At 36.4% G+C, this 16,588-nt stretch overlaps 2 protein-coding genes across 3 annotated transcripts in view; one reads left to right on the plus strand and one right to left on the minus strand.

Moving 5' to 3' along the window:
- GluProRS (Glutamyl-prolyl-tRNA synthetase) overlaps window positions 1–8,903 on the plus strand; it is a 432,648-nt gene extending 423,745 nt beyond the window's left edge. For both annotated transcript variants that reach the window (XM_072529836.1, XM_072529837.1), the window contains one exon: window positions 8,676–8,903. In XM_072529836.1, coding sequence (XP_072385937.1) covers window positions 8,676–8,838 — 163 coding nt within the window. In that variant the 3' untranslated portion in view covers window positions 8,839–8,903. The remainder of the gene's footprint in view (window positions 1–8,675) is intronic.
- Window positions 8,904–8,924: 21 nt separating this feature from the next.
- Window positions 8,925–16,588, minus strand: part of LOC140439726 (NAD-dependent protein deacetylase Sirt2-like) — a 522,839-nt gene continuing 515,175 nt past the window's right edge. The window contains exon 7 of the mRNA XM_072529839.1: window positions 8,925–9,069. Within this exon, the coding sequence (XP_072385940.1) occupies window positions 8,947–9,069 (123 nt within the window). The 3' untranslated portion in view covers window positions 8,925–8,946. The remainder of the gene's footprint in view (window positions 9,070–16,588) is intronic.

Consider the following 16,588-nt stretch of genomic DNA (forward strand, 5'->3'; position numbering starts at 1 on the left):
ATTAGAAGTTGTGGAATTAGAAGTTGTGGAATTGGAAGTTGTGGCTTCTGGAGAGCTGCAGTCACACGTGGCTGTATGTCCAAATATGCCAATAAGACCAATAAAATTTCGATATGTCCAGTAAGGTTTTGATATGTCCAATAAACCAATACGGTTTTGATATGTCCAATAAAAATAAACTGTCCAGTAAACCCAAGAGAATTTGTAGACTATACAAAATGAGTCTTATAATAATTTTTGCCTTCTTTTATAAATTTCAAAAAGAGGCAAAAAATAATCCCACTACAGAAAAGTTGTTTTGACAGAAAGTGGGAGACTGAATGAAGTTAGCACAGATGTCATAGGATGTTGCTATAGATATCATGAAACTAGCTTGTCAGTCAACACGGAACAGAATAGTCTGCCGAACAAAAGTGAGAGGGCGAATATTTATTCTACGGGACAGAAAGAGAAAGAAAATAAAGACAGAGGAAGAAAAGAAAAAACATTTTGTGGGCGCCAACTATTTTTATAAATAAAAAAAAATAGTAAAAATTAAACTGAAGATAAAGAAATTAATAAATTAATAAAGAAATTAAAATGAAATAATTATTAAAATATAAATTAATAGAGATGTGACGTTTATAACGTTACAAATTCCCTACGGCATTCATACAGGTTTCTCTGGTCACCAGTACACCTCCTCGCAGAGCAAGGATTCTAGAAGGATTGTTAGGTACAGTCATAATGCCGGTCTCATCTACGTTGTAGATATCATTGGGTTATCAATTGTGTTGCGTATATAAAGATTAAAGCATTAACTAGTTGTCCAATTTGATAAATTGTAACACCCCCGCGTTTAACCTCTTGTTCATAAAATGTACTTCATAAATGTACATATGTAAGTGGTGCCACAAATGAGACATCGAGCGGTTGTAATCGATGTGTGCTGTGTGGGGGAAAACATAATAATATAACGTTATTTACGATGCTCGATTAAAACCTTTTGCTCTTGCCCGTGAAGTTTTTTCAGGATTACGTAATGCTAATTGGGGCTGCCGCCTTAGAAAACCATAAAGCCAATGTTTACCAGCCATTTTCTTATCTTTATTAAACACATGTGGAATGTGATTTTTAACGGCTAAATCAAAAGCTAGTTTTCTTAAATCTATTAAGCTAAGGCCAAACAATCTTTCGTCTAAATATAAAATATAATCCACAAGTTCATTTTCTTGCTCTTCGGAAAACACAGTCTTAAATATACCCAATCTTTTTTCTGCAGTTTCTTTCCAACTTAATCCTTTTTCTCGAGCTTCTTTTACTTTGCGCTCCAAAGTAGTTTGTGGAATAGCGTACAGCTTCGATGCTTTTCTGTAACCCATGTTGCCTACTAACCCCCCGTGTGAAGGCAGGCCGCTCAAGTAGAATACCTTCACGGCTTCTCCTGCTTGTCGTAAAAGGCGACTAAATGGAGCACTGTCCACTACCCAAATTCCTAACCTGTCCCTGTGTCATAACAAAAACTCCCAATCATACTACACCCACCCCTACCCATTATACACGCCCTGATACCCAAACCTATACCCGAGGAGAAAACCTGCACTAATACAAAAACCAGTGGAAAAATCCACTGAGAACAAGTGGATATGCATAGAACAGGCGGCTATGCATCATTCTAATATATCGCCACCCTAACCTCAAGGTGTAACACTATCGTGCTGAAGGGGTGCATGGCCCAAGGGGAAAAGTGGGTCTCAAGTGATGCCCTAAAGAGAAGGCGAACCGAAGGTTATTATAGCCTTGGAGGAGTAGGCAGTGAAAACGAAACGGAGGATAGTAATGACGAGAGTGAATGGACGACCAACACTAACAGAAAAAAAGGAAAGGAAATCGCACGGAAAAAAAGACATAGGAGCTGGTGGAAATAAGAATGAAAGTAAGATCAATTTAAAAAGAAGTGAAAAATAAATGTCAAAAATGAAGGGATGCATCGAAGAGTTAGTGAACCTAACAAAGGCGGTGGCAAACACAAAGAACGAGATCAAACAGGGAGCTGCAAAGGTACGGCAGATTTGGTGCGAAATGGAAAGAAACATTAGAGAGTTAATGTATAGTGTTACAGAGGATATTGAAAAAAGGGAAGGTAGAAGAAGATGCGTAACAACAATAGGGATGCAAACAAAAATAACTGCAGCAACAACTACGAGGTGCGTAGGGACACAGGTAGAAGTAAATTGGGAAAAGGGCCCAGAATTACAAAGAAAAAGGATTGAGGAACTATATAAGCAAGATATGGCAGAAAGCAACGAGGAAATAAGTGAAGTACTAGATCAAGAATGGCCAGAGGAGGTTTATGATAAAGTAACCATCTGTGAAAAAGGAATTTTGGAGGCAGCGGACGATGTGGAAATCTTGGTAACAGAGGATGCTGCTGACGCAAGAGTGAAGGGGGATTTTAGTGCAAGGTACCCAGACCTCCCCGGATTATACGTGGAAGAAGATGAAAATGGAGGAATTGGGACTATGTCTCAAATAACATGTATAGTGGGGAAAATGGGAGAGAGAAAACATCAAAAAATTTTGTCCACAAGCTGAAACAAAGGAGAGGAGAAGAACCAATGGCTGTTAAATTCTTGGCAGTAGCCAGGAAACTATTCGACCGTATGGAAAGAATGGATAGAGAAAAGATAGGGATAGCAGCACCAGCAGCACTAGGAGTGGAAAAATCAAGAAAAGTGCTAGAGTGGTCAGCAAGAGGAAAGAAGGTAACGGCAACGATATACGGCAAAACGTTTAAAGAAAGGCAAATAGTAGCCACAGAAAAGAAAGGGATGGTAATTATTACAAAACCGAAGGACAAGCCCTATGCTGAACTTGTAAAAGAGTTAAGCGAAGAGCTAGGAGAAAGAGTGGATGTCGTCATAAACAAGGTTAGACAAACCCGACAAGAAGGTGTGGTCCTGGAATTAGATGGAGGCAGGAAAATGGCGGAACAGGTCAGGAATTTAGTAGCATCAAGACAAGGATACAAGAGTAGTGGCAAAAGGTGGGAGAGTAAAGAAGGGTTTGATGCTGGCGGACATGGATGGCCTAACCACAGAAAAAGACATTATCGAATTGGTGGAGAAATTTACTGGTAGGGAGGAAGCATGTGAAGTAGTTGAAAGAAGACTTTTGCAAAGACATGTGCAATCCCAGTGTCAAGGAAGGTCATATATCTACGTCCACTGGGTGTCCCAAATTCAGGGAATTATCAGAAGAGCAAGAAGTGAAGGTGGAAGAAGGGTAGGAGGTTACTGACTGAGCGACAAAATGGGGAATAATCGTGAAAGACAGCGTGTGTTAAGAGTGCTGCAAACAAATGTTGGGACGGCTAATGTTGGGAAATTGACATCCTGATAGCGGCGGAGCCAAACCTCACGTTAGTGCGCAGTAGGGAATGGTTCGTGGATACGTCAAGCGTAGTAGGAGTATCCTTAATAGAAAACTGAGAGTATATGGTATTGATACGGATGAGGGATTTGTGTGGAGATACGTGTGGAGGGAGTAAATGTGGTATGCTGCTACATTTCACCGAGTTGTATGATTATGAAAGTAGACTGAATGAGATTATGAATGAGGTATGATTATTGGGAAGAGAGTGTGTAGTGCTTCTTCTTCTTGTGCCACTCCGATCGGAGATTGGAAATCATCAAGGCTATCCTGACCTTGTTTACAGCTGACCTAAAGAGTTCATTAGTGGTACAGCCAAACCACTCAAATTACGCACCCATGACATTCTTCTACGGCCTGGATTCCGTTTTCCTTCTATTTTTTCTTGATACTATATGATCTTGACTATATTTTGAAGTAATGCGTATTTATGTCCTCTCATCAGGTGACCCAAATATTCGAGTTTTCTTCGTTTGGTCGTTGACAAAATTTCTGGGTCTTTTCCTATCCTTCGCATTACTTCAAAGTTGGTAACTCTTTCAACCCAACTTATCTTCAGCATTCGACGGTAGCACCACATCTCGAAACTTTCAATATTTTTTATATTGTTCAGGACAGTTTTTTTTATATTGCTTGAGAGTCCAGGCCTCTGCACCGTATAATAGCTTGTTAAATACGTAGCCCCTTAGCATTCTTAATCAGAGAGGGATGCTTATATCTCTGTTGCAGAAGAATTTCCTCATCTTTATGAAAGTGGCCCTGGCAATTTCGATACGTCTTTTTATTTCATTGTTTTGGTCTCCAGTTTCGTTTATTGAAGTACCCAAGTATTTGTAACTTGATACTTTTTCAATTTGAATGCCGTTTATACTAATATGTGTTGGTTGTGTCATGTTCTTACTGAAGACCATATACTTGGTTTTTTTTTGATATTGATACTTTGCCATAATTGTTGCAGGCAATATTTATATTTATAAGTAATCGTTGTAATTCTTCTACAGTTCTTGCGACTAGTACAGTGTCGTCTGCGTATCGAATATTATTTACAACCTCTCCATTGATTACGATTCCTTCGTTTGTTTGCAATTTAGATCCTTTAGATATTGACAAGTGTTAATTTATAATTTAGCATGAATAACGAGGCTTGTTACTTCCGTGCAAATTTTCGATTCACTCCCGTGCAAATTTCCAAAGTCGAACGCGCGTATAGAAGTATAACTTCAAAAACCAACAACTCAGAATATGTTGTAAATTTTCATTTTATTTTAAAATTTAGCATTTTTGCGTATTTTACATATATTTAATAAAATTAACGTGGGGTTTTTAAATATTTCAAAAATAAAAAAGGAAATTCATATTTGGATTCGAACTCACATCCACCAGCGTATGAACCAAACACGTAAAATCTTTGCCAATTAGACATGATATAAACTTATTTCAAAATTGACAGTTCTCGGTCATACAGTGATTTATTGAGATTATTATTTTGAAATACAAAAGACTAAAATAATTATGAACATTTAATAAATAATACAAAACATATCACATAAATAATAATATTAATAAATATTATAGTATATATAATATTATATATGTAGAATATATATAATATTAAATATATATATACAAAAGGAACATTTTTATTCTCGAGGGAGGAAAAGAGAGAAAATATATCTTCTGTCTCTCTCTTACTCATTATCTTACATATATTATGATTTCACCGATTCACTCCCGTACAAATTTCTAACGTGGAGCGCGCGTATAGAAGTATAACTTCAAAAGAAAATGCCATATTAGTGGTGCGAAGAGACCGCGAATAAGAGGAAGGAATGCATTGCCATCAGAAGACAGGCTACGAGGGCAAGAGGTAGAGGAGAAGTAACCGAGGCTAGCAGAATGGATATGGTATACAATGCGCGAAAGAAGGAACTGAACAGGATGATTCGAGCCGAGAAGAAGAGGCACTGGAGAGAACTGTGTGACAAGTTGGATGAGGACGTTTGGGGTCAGGGCTACAAAATCGTAATGAACCAGTTCAAGCTGTACCCTCTGTGGACAGATTCGAATGTAGATATCGAATAGAAGGATCGAATCGTTTTTAATGCCCCTCTGTCCGCTTCTTCTCGATTGTCGATGGTAAATACAATAAAACGTTGAAGTTGTGGAGTAAAAATTATGGTTTTATTGGCTTTTAATTTATTAATTACTAATATTAATTACTAATTACACTAAAGATGATGGTTAGGTAACTTTCTACAATAGACTGCGCTCGAATGAGCTCAAATCCCCAATTTATAATCTCACACATAATGTATACCTCAGCACAGAGGTTATTGCTTCTATCATACTAACAAACTTTGAACTATGAGCTTACAATACAATTTTATCTAGGCCGTCCGGTAACACGTAGGAAGTTCAATTGGAAACCATATTATTCGGCAATTTATTACGTTGTAGGTAAATGAACTAATTATTAAAATATTACACGATATGTTTTCACAATGTTTCAATTATACACGGTGAAACTATAAAATATTAAGAAGTTAAGAATAATGTGAGATTACAAATTAAGGGATTAATTTGTGATTAAACACTCTGTATGATATGCCACTGGACAGGAAGCTTGAGGTTACCCGAGAGCAATTTCCACCCGTGCCAATGGCATGGAGTGCAGTGGGACGCCGAAGCTGAGCGAGCTGTACCTTTTACCGTAGACGAACTTAACGAAGCGTTGAGTGCCCTAAAGACACGAAAGGCTCCGGGACTCGATGGAATACCACCAGAAGCGGTACCAGAAGCGGTGAAACGCATTGGCAGTATGGAGCCGACGTGGCTTTTGGACCACATGAATGTACTACTTGAAACTCAGCGAAAATCAAAGGGGGAAGACAAGTATCGACTTGTTTGCCTTCTGTCGTGCATAGGTAAATTATACGAGAGGCTCCTAAGAGGGCGAATAGACACAGTGATTGAAGAGTCAGGCGGGCTGTCATCCAGGCAGTACGGTTTCAGAAAGAACAGGAGCACGGTGGATGCGCTGATGGAAGTCTTCCGGGAGTTACGCGGGGTGGGGGTTAACAAGAGGTGGGCAATCCTACTGTTGTTTGACGTTCGGAATGCGTTTAACACATTAAAATGGAAAGAGGTAATGAATGCTCTACGAGAGAGAAGGTGTCCGAGGTACTTGATGAATTTGGTCTCCGACTATTTGTCAGAGAGAAAAATTGTGGTAGAAAAAGGAGTAGTGGTTGACGTGACGGCTGGAGTGCCTCAGGGGTCGGTCCTAGGACCCACGCTGTGGAACTTGGCATATGACGGGGTTGTGAGCCAACAATACGGAGAGGGTGTAACCCCTTTCGCATTTGCGGACGACCTCGCTATGCTGGTAGTGGCGCGGGACAGGGAGGACCTTATCTTTGGTGCACAGCGTACATGCAACCAAGTCGAGAAATGGATGAAAATGCATGAGCTAGAACTGGCTGGGGGTAAGACCGAGGCTATAATTCTCAAGGGACCAAGGAAAAGGGACGGGATAACATTTGAATGTGCAGGAAAGAGAGTGGTTACAAAGAAGTGCGTGAGGTATTTAGGGGTGACTCTGAGTCATAACGGAAAGTGGGGGAGCACGTAAAATCGGTGACTCAAAGAGCTGCGGTGAGACCCGCCGCATTGGGAGGGATCATGCCCAACATCGGAGGGCCCAAAACTGAGAGGAGGAGGGCCCTTCATTCTGTTGTGCAGTCGATCGTCCTTTACGCTACGCCTGTCTGGAGTTCTGCAGTTTTAACAAAGCCGTACAGAAAGTAGCTCACCCGAGCAGATAGGAAGAGTCTATTGAGGGTGGCGTGTGCATACAGAACAGTCTCTGCTGAGGCGTTAGAAGTTATCACCGGGTGTATTCCGACGCACATGCTAGTGAAGAAAAGAGGAAGAGTATACGAGAGAAGAAATGAAGACATAGCAACAGAACGTTTAAAAAAAGAAGAAAGGGAAAGGTCCATAATGGTGTGGCAAGAGGAGTGGGATGAGATGAGAAGGGTGGCGCAGTGGACGAGGTCGTTGATTCCTAATCTGAGAAGATGGATAGATTGCGGGCTTTGGATTATTTCCTGACGCAGATGCTCACAGGACATGGTTGCTTTAGGGCATACCTTTACAGATTTGGAAAGGCAGAAAATGATAAATGCCTGTATTGTGAAATATCGGACACTGTCTCACACACTCCATTGGTATGCGATAGATGGATAGGTAAGAGGAGCCTGCTTGAGAGAGAGCTAGGAAGTAGGGTGCAATCAGTCACTGAACTGGTGGAGGAAATGCTTAGGTCGTCAGATCGGTGGAGAGCAGTTCAGAGATATGTGAGGAGAACATTGGAAAGAAAGGAACAAGAAGAAAGGCGACCCGAAGGTAGGCAGGGTGCCCAGGACCAAGAAAGAAGATAAAGCAGAATGAGATGGGGTGAGATTGAACATGAACAGGGAGGAATAGAGGGAGAGAAGAATTCTGACGTAGTGGGAAAGTGGTAGAATGTGTGAGAATTGTGCGTGAATGAAAGATCGGGTGAATGCCGTGCCGATATTGCGTCCCAATCAGGGCGATCCGTCCGGTAATTCACCGCTGAGGAGGGTGTTTTTTTTTTAGCAGGTAGGTCTCTGGCATTGACGACGATGGTGTTTGAACAACCCTAGCGCGCGGTCTCAGATATTATCGTGGCCAAGCTGGAGGAGTCCTGCATAACCGAGGCTGGAAGGCGGTTCTGCCCACCTTCTAGGACCGAGGTATGTTTCGAACATTTGGACCACCCCTCTCATAAAAGAAGAAAAAAAAATTGCCTTTTAACACTTTTTGGAATGGCGGCCATCATACTTTCCTTGGACCAACTCTGTCTGTCGCTTTTTCTTGTATAACGACCCATGTTGAAATAAACAAAAAAAACATAATTAAAGTTGAAAAAAAAAAAACATAATTATTTAGATAATTCAATGCATAAATGCTTACCCTAGTAATTTTTGTATAGACTCAGACTTTTTCAATAATACCTTTATATTTAAATACTCTGTCAAAAGCAGTTCTACCTAGGTACCTAGCAAAATTACTTAATCGGCATTAAAATATTCTATATTTACAAATACGTAAATATTTATCGTATTCGAACCTGCAGTCTCTGAGATTTTACATTCGGTAACATAATAATATTATCCCTGCACTATTGAGGCTTTATTGACATAGCTTATTTGATCTAATGTGAATGTTTTTTTTTTCAGAGATGCCAATGAAAATACTGAACCTGGAGCCCCATCTATGGGTGCCAAATCCCTTTGTATCCCCTTGGAACAACCTACCGATATCAAACCAAGCGATAAATGCATTCATCCAGACTGTAAAAGCAATCCGAAGTATTACACATTGTTCGGAAGAAGTTACTGAAATAATTTAACTAAAAATATCTTGTAACATTTTTATTTTCAGAATAACAACATTTTTCAAATGATCTTATTTAGTTTTAATTTGAATAACATTCATGTTTTAGTATAACTATGGCAATTCTTGCTTTTCTGTTGAATTTGGCTTCTTCACAGATACAATGTCTACCTCTTCTCTATTTGTAACTTTGGCTATTTTTTCATGTTTTTCTTTAACTCTTTGTAGTAATTCATCCTAAAATGTATAATAATATTGTAATGTTTAATGGTTAGCAACGAATTACTAGATTAGAAATATAACTGGTTTCCTTATCTCAGCTCTCTCATCGACTAATCGCTTAGGCGATATATATATATATATATATATATATATATATATATATATATATATATATATATATATATATATATATATTATACATCTAGCGGTTAATGTAAGCTCCGTTCTAAAACGGTATTATACTAACTCCAGTAGAATATACACCGTGTATTTTATTATCTAAGTAGCGCTTTATGTAGACTCCGACCAACACGTAGGATTAAGTGGACTCCACAAAAGGATAAACCATTTTTGGGATCCGTATTTACGATATTGCTTATACTTCTAAACTCCTGCGATGTTGCCAATAATTGTATTAGTAGTAGATTTTCAAATTTTACAGCAGATACATTCTGGAACTTGAAATTTATTTAAATATCCATCAATTTAATCATGGAGGAATTTAAGGACTATTTGGCTAATTTATGTAGTTAAATATAAATTGTTAACCGCCATATACCTTTATTTTACTTTTTGGTTTTAATAAGCAAGGCGGTAATTTATATTACTTTTATATATTTTCAAACATAAGAAAGTGTGTATTATAAACTTGGAAAAGCGAAAATCTCCGTTTTTATTAATTAGTATTTTTTATTAAAATGCATTGGCACTAAAACATTTAGTACATACATGTACATATATCAAATAGAGTAATCGTGTAACAGTTTCTGAAATTAGAAGCCCCTTCGGTATGATTATAAAGTTTGTTACCACAAAAAATCTACTAGCATACACAGAGATGAGAGAGACCTACACAGAAAAAGATTTATTTTTAGCGAATGACAGGGCCATTTATGTAGCCAACCATTGGAAATACAAAATTTAAAGCTGTTGGTGTTCCGGACACGGAAAGTAAAGTAAGTACAAAAAGAGGTAAAAGTAAAATGAAAAAAAAAAACTAAAATACTTATATAATATGTAGACCTGAAAGTGCGCGGGAGGGTTTGAAATAAGAATTTACCTAAGGAATGAAATAAGAATTTACCTAATATAAAACAGATCTGAAAGAGAATAAAAAACAGATCAAAGAATTAATAGAGATTAAGTACATCCTTAAGTAACATATCTCAAATCCGCCTGCAGTTTTTTTGGGTAAATTGAGTAGCTCGACAGAACTGTTGCCGGTTCCAAGCCCAAATAAAGGAGGAGGGGGTCTACAGCCAGTTTAGCACCCTACTGATAGACTTTAAAACCATACAGCTCATAGAAACAGAATTATGCCTCGGGACAGGAATGATTTCATTACGACGACTAACGGGAGAAAGAGGACAACGAATTTGTGGTAAACGAGAAATACACTTCGCATCGGTGCTTTGAACGTAAAGTCTCTACAAGAGAGCAGAAAATTACAAAAGAGCTTGTAGAAAAAAAAAAATATAGACATGTGTGCGTTAAAAGATACAAAGAAAAAAGGAAAAGGGTCAAATTATTATAGATGACCATCTCATGATTTACAGTGGTGTTACCAAAGAAACCAGAGCCAAAGAAGGAGTCGCTCTGTTAGTACACAAAAATTTTTTACACCAAGTATAAAAATAGTAAGTGTAAAAATTATACTGGATGTTAAACCTCTGCATGTGGTAGCAATTCACTTCCAGAGAACAACAAAGATACCACCACAAGGGAAAACTTCTAGGAACACCTTCAGACTGTAATAAACGAGACCCCAAATGATAAATATATAATCATTATGGGTGATTTTAACGCCCGTGTTGGCAATGATTTAGTTCCAGCGATAAAACAGCGATATAACGAAAATATCAGAAATGAAAACGGAAACCTTCTAACGGACCTCTGCAGCAAAAACCAGATACGTAATAATAATACATTTTTCCCTCACAAAGAACAATACAAATACATTTTTGAAAACAGTAGAGGACAAAGATCTATTATAGACTATATTCTGTTGAATAGATAGCACTAACATCAGCAGAAATAGGAAGCGATCACAAATTGGTATTGTGCCGAATGAAAACACATATATGTGATAACAAAACACCGAAATACACCACAAAGATAAAAGTCGAAAGCTTACAGGATGACTCGACAAGATACCTATTCCAGAAAAGAAGAACCGAGAAAAACAGAAATACATATATCACAGAAAGTGATGGAGTCGAAGAAAGCTGAACAATACTTAAGTCTAATATCTTAGCCTCGGCCAAGAAAGTTCTCGGTAAAAGAAATATAAGTAAAGTGAAGGAAAAATGTAAAGAAAACAAAAAAGCTTACCTGAAATACATGTCAACCAAAACACAAGAGGCATAACATAATTACAAGACAATTAGAAACGTAACACATGCACTTATAAGAAAAATAAAAAATGGTCACTGGGAACGTTTTTCGAAAGAAATGGAACATAATTTTTCTTGTCTGCAAAAGGAAATATAGCGCTTCATCAGACGTCAAAGAACGGAGGTAAAGTAACTAATAGAACTAAAATACATAAAAAATGATACGTGGATTGACTACCTAAAAAAGCTATATACAGGAGAAGAACAAACGACGCTAGAACCGGAAACATCAGAAATTACAACATATAAAGAACTTAATATAAATGTACAGGAAGTTCGGAAAATACTTGAAAACCTGAGGAACAGAAAAGCAGCAGGTCAAGACGAGATACCAAACGAATACTGAAATATTGTGGAGCAGCAATGACAGAACAAATAACAATATTAATTAATAAAATTATAAAACACAATAAAATGCCGGAAGATTGGAGAAGGAGCGAACTAACTCTACTATATAAAAAAGGAGATAAAAACAGACAAAAAACTACAGAAGTATAAACTTGTTAAATACTACGCTAAAACTTACAACTAAAATTTTACAAGTGCTAATTAATCACAATATAAGTTTAGCACATGAACAACCGGGTTTTTTAAGTGGTAGATCGTGTACAGATGCAAAATTCGTGATAAAGCAAATTACTGAGAAATCACTGAAGTATAATAGACTAGCATTTCTGTGTCTGATTGACCTAAAGAAAGCGTTTGACAGAGTAAGACTGAAAGATGTAATCCATCTTCTGTATAATAGAGAAGCTCTCCTAAATATTATAAAAACTATCGAAAACATCGACCAAAACAACAAAATTGAAGTCAGAATAGAGGGACAACTTACAGAACCTATAGAAATAGGCAGCAGAATCAGACAAGGGGATTCGTTGAGATTGAGCCCCATGCTCTTCAATTTGATCATGGATCAAATCATCAAAAGCGTTAACAAACGAAGAGGATACAGAATGGGAAACAAAGAAATTAAAATACTCCGTTACGCAGATGACGCAATATTAATAGCCCAAGATGAAGATAGTCTGCAAAGATTGGTCCACAAATTTAACATAAGAGCAAAAGAATTTAATATGACAATCTCATCTCAGAAAACTAAAACCATAGTAGTCAGCAAAGGACCACAGATGTAAAATAGAAATTGATGGCATTAGCAGAAACAAGACCCGACACAGCCACAACGCAAAGAAAAATGGACGCGGCAGAGATGAGAGTACTGAGAAGAATTACAGGAAATACTCTGAGAAATCGAAAAGAAAATGTAACGTATAGTGTATAAATGAATGGATACAAAATAGAAAAAAGAATGGAATAACCACATAGGTAATGGAAATAAAATACCTGGCATTATGAATTTATTATGACAATTTCATCTCAGAAAACTAAAACAATAGTAGTCAGCAACGAACCAACTAGATGTAAAATAAAAATTGATGGCATCAGTATTGAACAAATAATGAAAATAATATACTTGAACTTTATTTTACTGTAGTTTTGAAATTTTAAACTTTCTAGTGGGTATCTTTATGTCTTTATTACCAATTGTTATTAACATGCGTTTACACAACGTTATAACGTTCTGTATTATAAAAGTATTCTATTTCTTTTTATCGTAGTAAGTCATTACTCAGACAAAATATTTTGGTGTCTTATGGTATTGGTAACTTGATTCTGTAATAAAATTCATGGCAGACGACAAGCGGTTTCATAACCACTAAACATATCTATTTCTTTATTGTTTCCGTATATATTATGTTTTACAGTTATGATAATATGTTCGGTCTAATTGTTTTAAAAACTTTGTCGCTTGTATAAGCTTTAACTTTAATAATAATTTTATAGACCTTAATCATTTAGAAGTAAATGTATATATAATTTTTTTTCTGTCACTTGGTTTAAATATAGTTCTTATTATATATATGAGCAGAAAATAATACTTATTTCAGTTCGTACGATTTGCGGTAATTTATTTAATGTTAATTCTGGAATTTCACGTTTATACTCAGTTTCTGTTGTTCCGCTTATTTATCTGAGAGATGTTACTTTTTTTTCTTGTTATTATTTCTCTTTATAAGCAATTTTACTTGTTCATTGGTGGAATAATACCTCTATGGAAGGTTATCACTTCATTTTTTGCGCGATCGTCCGATACTTCTTCTGCCGATTCGTGGCTTATCTCTTCCAATTTTGACGTCACGGGTCTCCTCCATTCTGCTTATGTAATTATTCGATTCTTTTTTTCTATTTTGTGTAAATTCATTTATACACTTTACGTTACATTTTCTTCTAATGTCTTCACTTCTCTTTAGATTTCTCAGCGTATTTCCTATAATTGTTCTCAGTACTCTCATCTCTGCCGTTTCCATTATTCTTTGCGTTGTGGCTGTGCCAGGTCTTGTTTTTGAAGCATATGTCATTATTTGTCTTACACTGGCTTTATAAATTGATATCATCTCAGTGTTAATGTGTCTGTTTAGCCATATAGTGTTATTAAGGCATCCTGCCAGTCTATTTGCTTTTAGTACTTGATCTCTCATTTCTTTGTCCAGGTCTCTATTAAGTTTTTTCTAATTCCACACTAATAGTCTCCTATTTGATAGTTGACCTATTCACTCAATCGTTATAGGTTTATTAAAAAAAAATCTGTATATCCTAATAATTAATATATAGCTTATACCGCTATAGTTTGTGCAGTACATTTTATCATCCCTTTTGTGTATGGGTATGCTTTTCAGCAAGTTGGTACTTACTCTTACTTTTAAATTGACAGGTTAGCTGTTTAACTGCCTATACTGAACTTTCTTCTTCATGTTGCAAATATATATAAAAATTAATAAAAACCACTCTGACATACCATTGACTGAAATATTGGAGACCCTATATTATTCAATCAATGGAAATACTAAGATCACACGGGGGGAATATTATGGGTTATTTCTGGTTTCGTCATAATTTACACTAGTAAGTAAGTAAGTTCGTGTAACCTTCTGGCTAAGGTCTAGTGTTAGGGTTTTCAGGTCGCGCAAGCGCCCCTAACATGACTTAACGACTACTTTCGTAGCCGGGACCGACGGCTTTACGTACCCTCCGAAGCACAGTGGCAGCGCAGTTAAATTAGAAATTGAAAATTTTGTCGGTGCCAGGATTCAAACCCGGGCCCTCCAGCTTGTTAAACCAGTAACACAGCCACTGAGCTACGGCTGCCACATAATTTACACTAAAAATACTAACAAGAGAGTGCTCTCACTTCCACATGTTAAAATTGATATATAGTACCAACAGATGCTAGTTATATACCATCAGTACTAATAAAATGGAAACTATTAAATTAATGTCAATTTCATTTAATCAAACGTACTAACCTTAAACATGGTCATTTAAGGAAACACCTCAAAAATATTGACAAAAAATTAAAAATAGCTTAAGCGTTATACAAGTAACAGAGCAGCAAAGCTCACAGCATGAGAATATTGCCTCGTACTTTTATATAGCAATTTGTTCTCACAATTTTATAGTTTTTCGAAAAATGAACTCCGATTAGAAGATTAAAACGTCAAACAAAATGTAAAAACCTATTCATATTTTGTGATACAAAATCTTCAATTTCGATATTGAATATTCTTAATAAATGTATAATCTAATATTTAAGCCTGTTTATGTTTTACAGACTTGGAAAACACTAAACAGACAAATATTTATTCCTTTATGTACTAGGTTCTAAAAAAAGTGTACTCAAAACAAATAAATATTATCTACCAAGTGTTTTATTCCAGTTTCATATGAAAGCACCAGATATTAGATATGTATTATAAATTTCGTCATAGGTGCAAATTTGAGATAAAAATCAAATGATAGAGCATATAGTGAAATATAAATATCTTAGAATACCTGTATCGAGCGAGGATAAGATAAGGTTATTGATGAGGAAAAAAAGACCTATCGCTGAGGAAGTGAAAAAGTAATTGGCAAACGCAAATGAAATATGCATTACAATCTATCATGATACACATATATTCGTACTGCAGAAACAAGACAATTAATAAACACGTTAAGGGAATCTTAATAATAAGCAAAATGTAACTTTTAATACACAGAAGAAATAATGATATGCAGAAGAAACACAAATTAAAAAACGTTATCCACTTATTGTACGCAAGAGAGATACCTCTAGGAAAAATCAAAACGACCGAAAATATATACCAAAATAACACAATAAAAGTAAAAGTAGAAGAAGAACCAACCGACCCTAATAAAGCTGACAATGGGATAAGGCAGGGATATTTCCTGAGTCCTCTATTGTTCAACCTGATTATGGATGAAATAATAAAAAAGTAAGAACTAAAAAAAGATACCAAATGGAAGAAAAACAAATTAAAATTGCTGTGCAAACGACGCAATACTACTCTTTCAAAATGAAGATGATTTACAATGTGTGCTGCACCAATTTCATATAACTGCCAGAAAATTTAACATGTTAATTTCCCCAAAAGAGACAAAATTCATGGTTACAACAGCAAATTTACTAAGATGTTAATTGGAGCTGAAAGGTCAGATAATAGAACAAGTGATGGAGTTTAAATATCTAGCCATCACATTATCTAGCTACGGAAAGCTCAAAACTGAAGTGGAAGATCCAGTGAATAGAGCAAACAGAGCCGCAGGCTGACTAAATGAAACAATATGAAGCAATAAAACTATCGGGAAAGAAACGAAAGGCAGAATTTACAAAACAGTCATCAGACCAATGACATACGCGGCAGAAACAAGACCTGACACAGAGAGGACAAAAAGGATATTAGAAACAGCAGAGATGAAAACACTTAGAAAAATTGATGGTAAGTCACTATGGGACAGAGCTAGAAGTACAGATATACGACGTAGATGCAAGATGGAGAAGATCAAGAACTGGTTAAGAAATAGAAGAGTAGAATGGAACGATCATATAAGCCGAATGACAACAAATAGAGTAGTAAAGATGGCAAGAGACGGTCAATCTGTAGGAAGACGATCAGTAGGAAGATCACGAAAACGATGGAACGGCAACTTACTGGAGGCACATTGAAAAATGACAGTCATGTCTATATAAATAGAAGAAGAAGATACACAGGATAAACATTAAAATTGCTGCAAGAAAGATAAAA

The sequence above is a fragment of the Diabrotica undecimpunctata genome, chromosome 4, assembly GCF_040954645.1.
Source record: "Diabrotica undecimpunctata isolate CICGRU chromosome 4, icDiaUnde3, whole genome shotgun sequence".
Taxonomy (NCBI): Eukaryota; Metazoa; Arthropoda; class Insecta; order Coleoptera; family Chrysomelidae; genus Diabrotica; species Diabrotica undecimpunctata.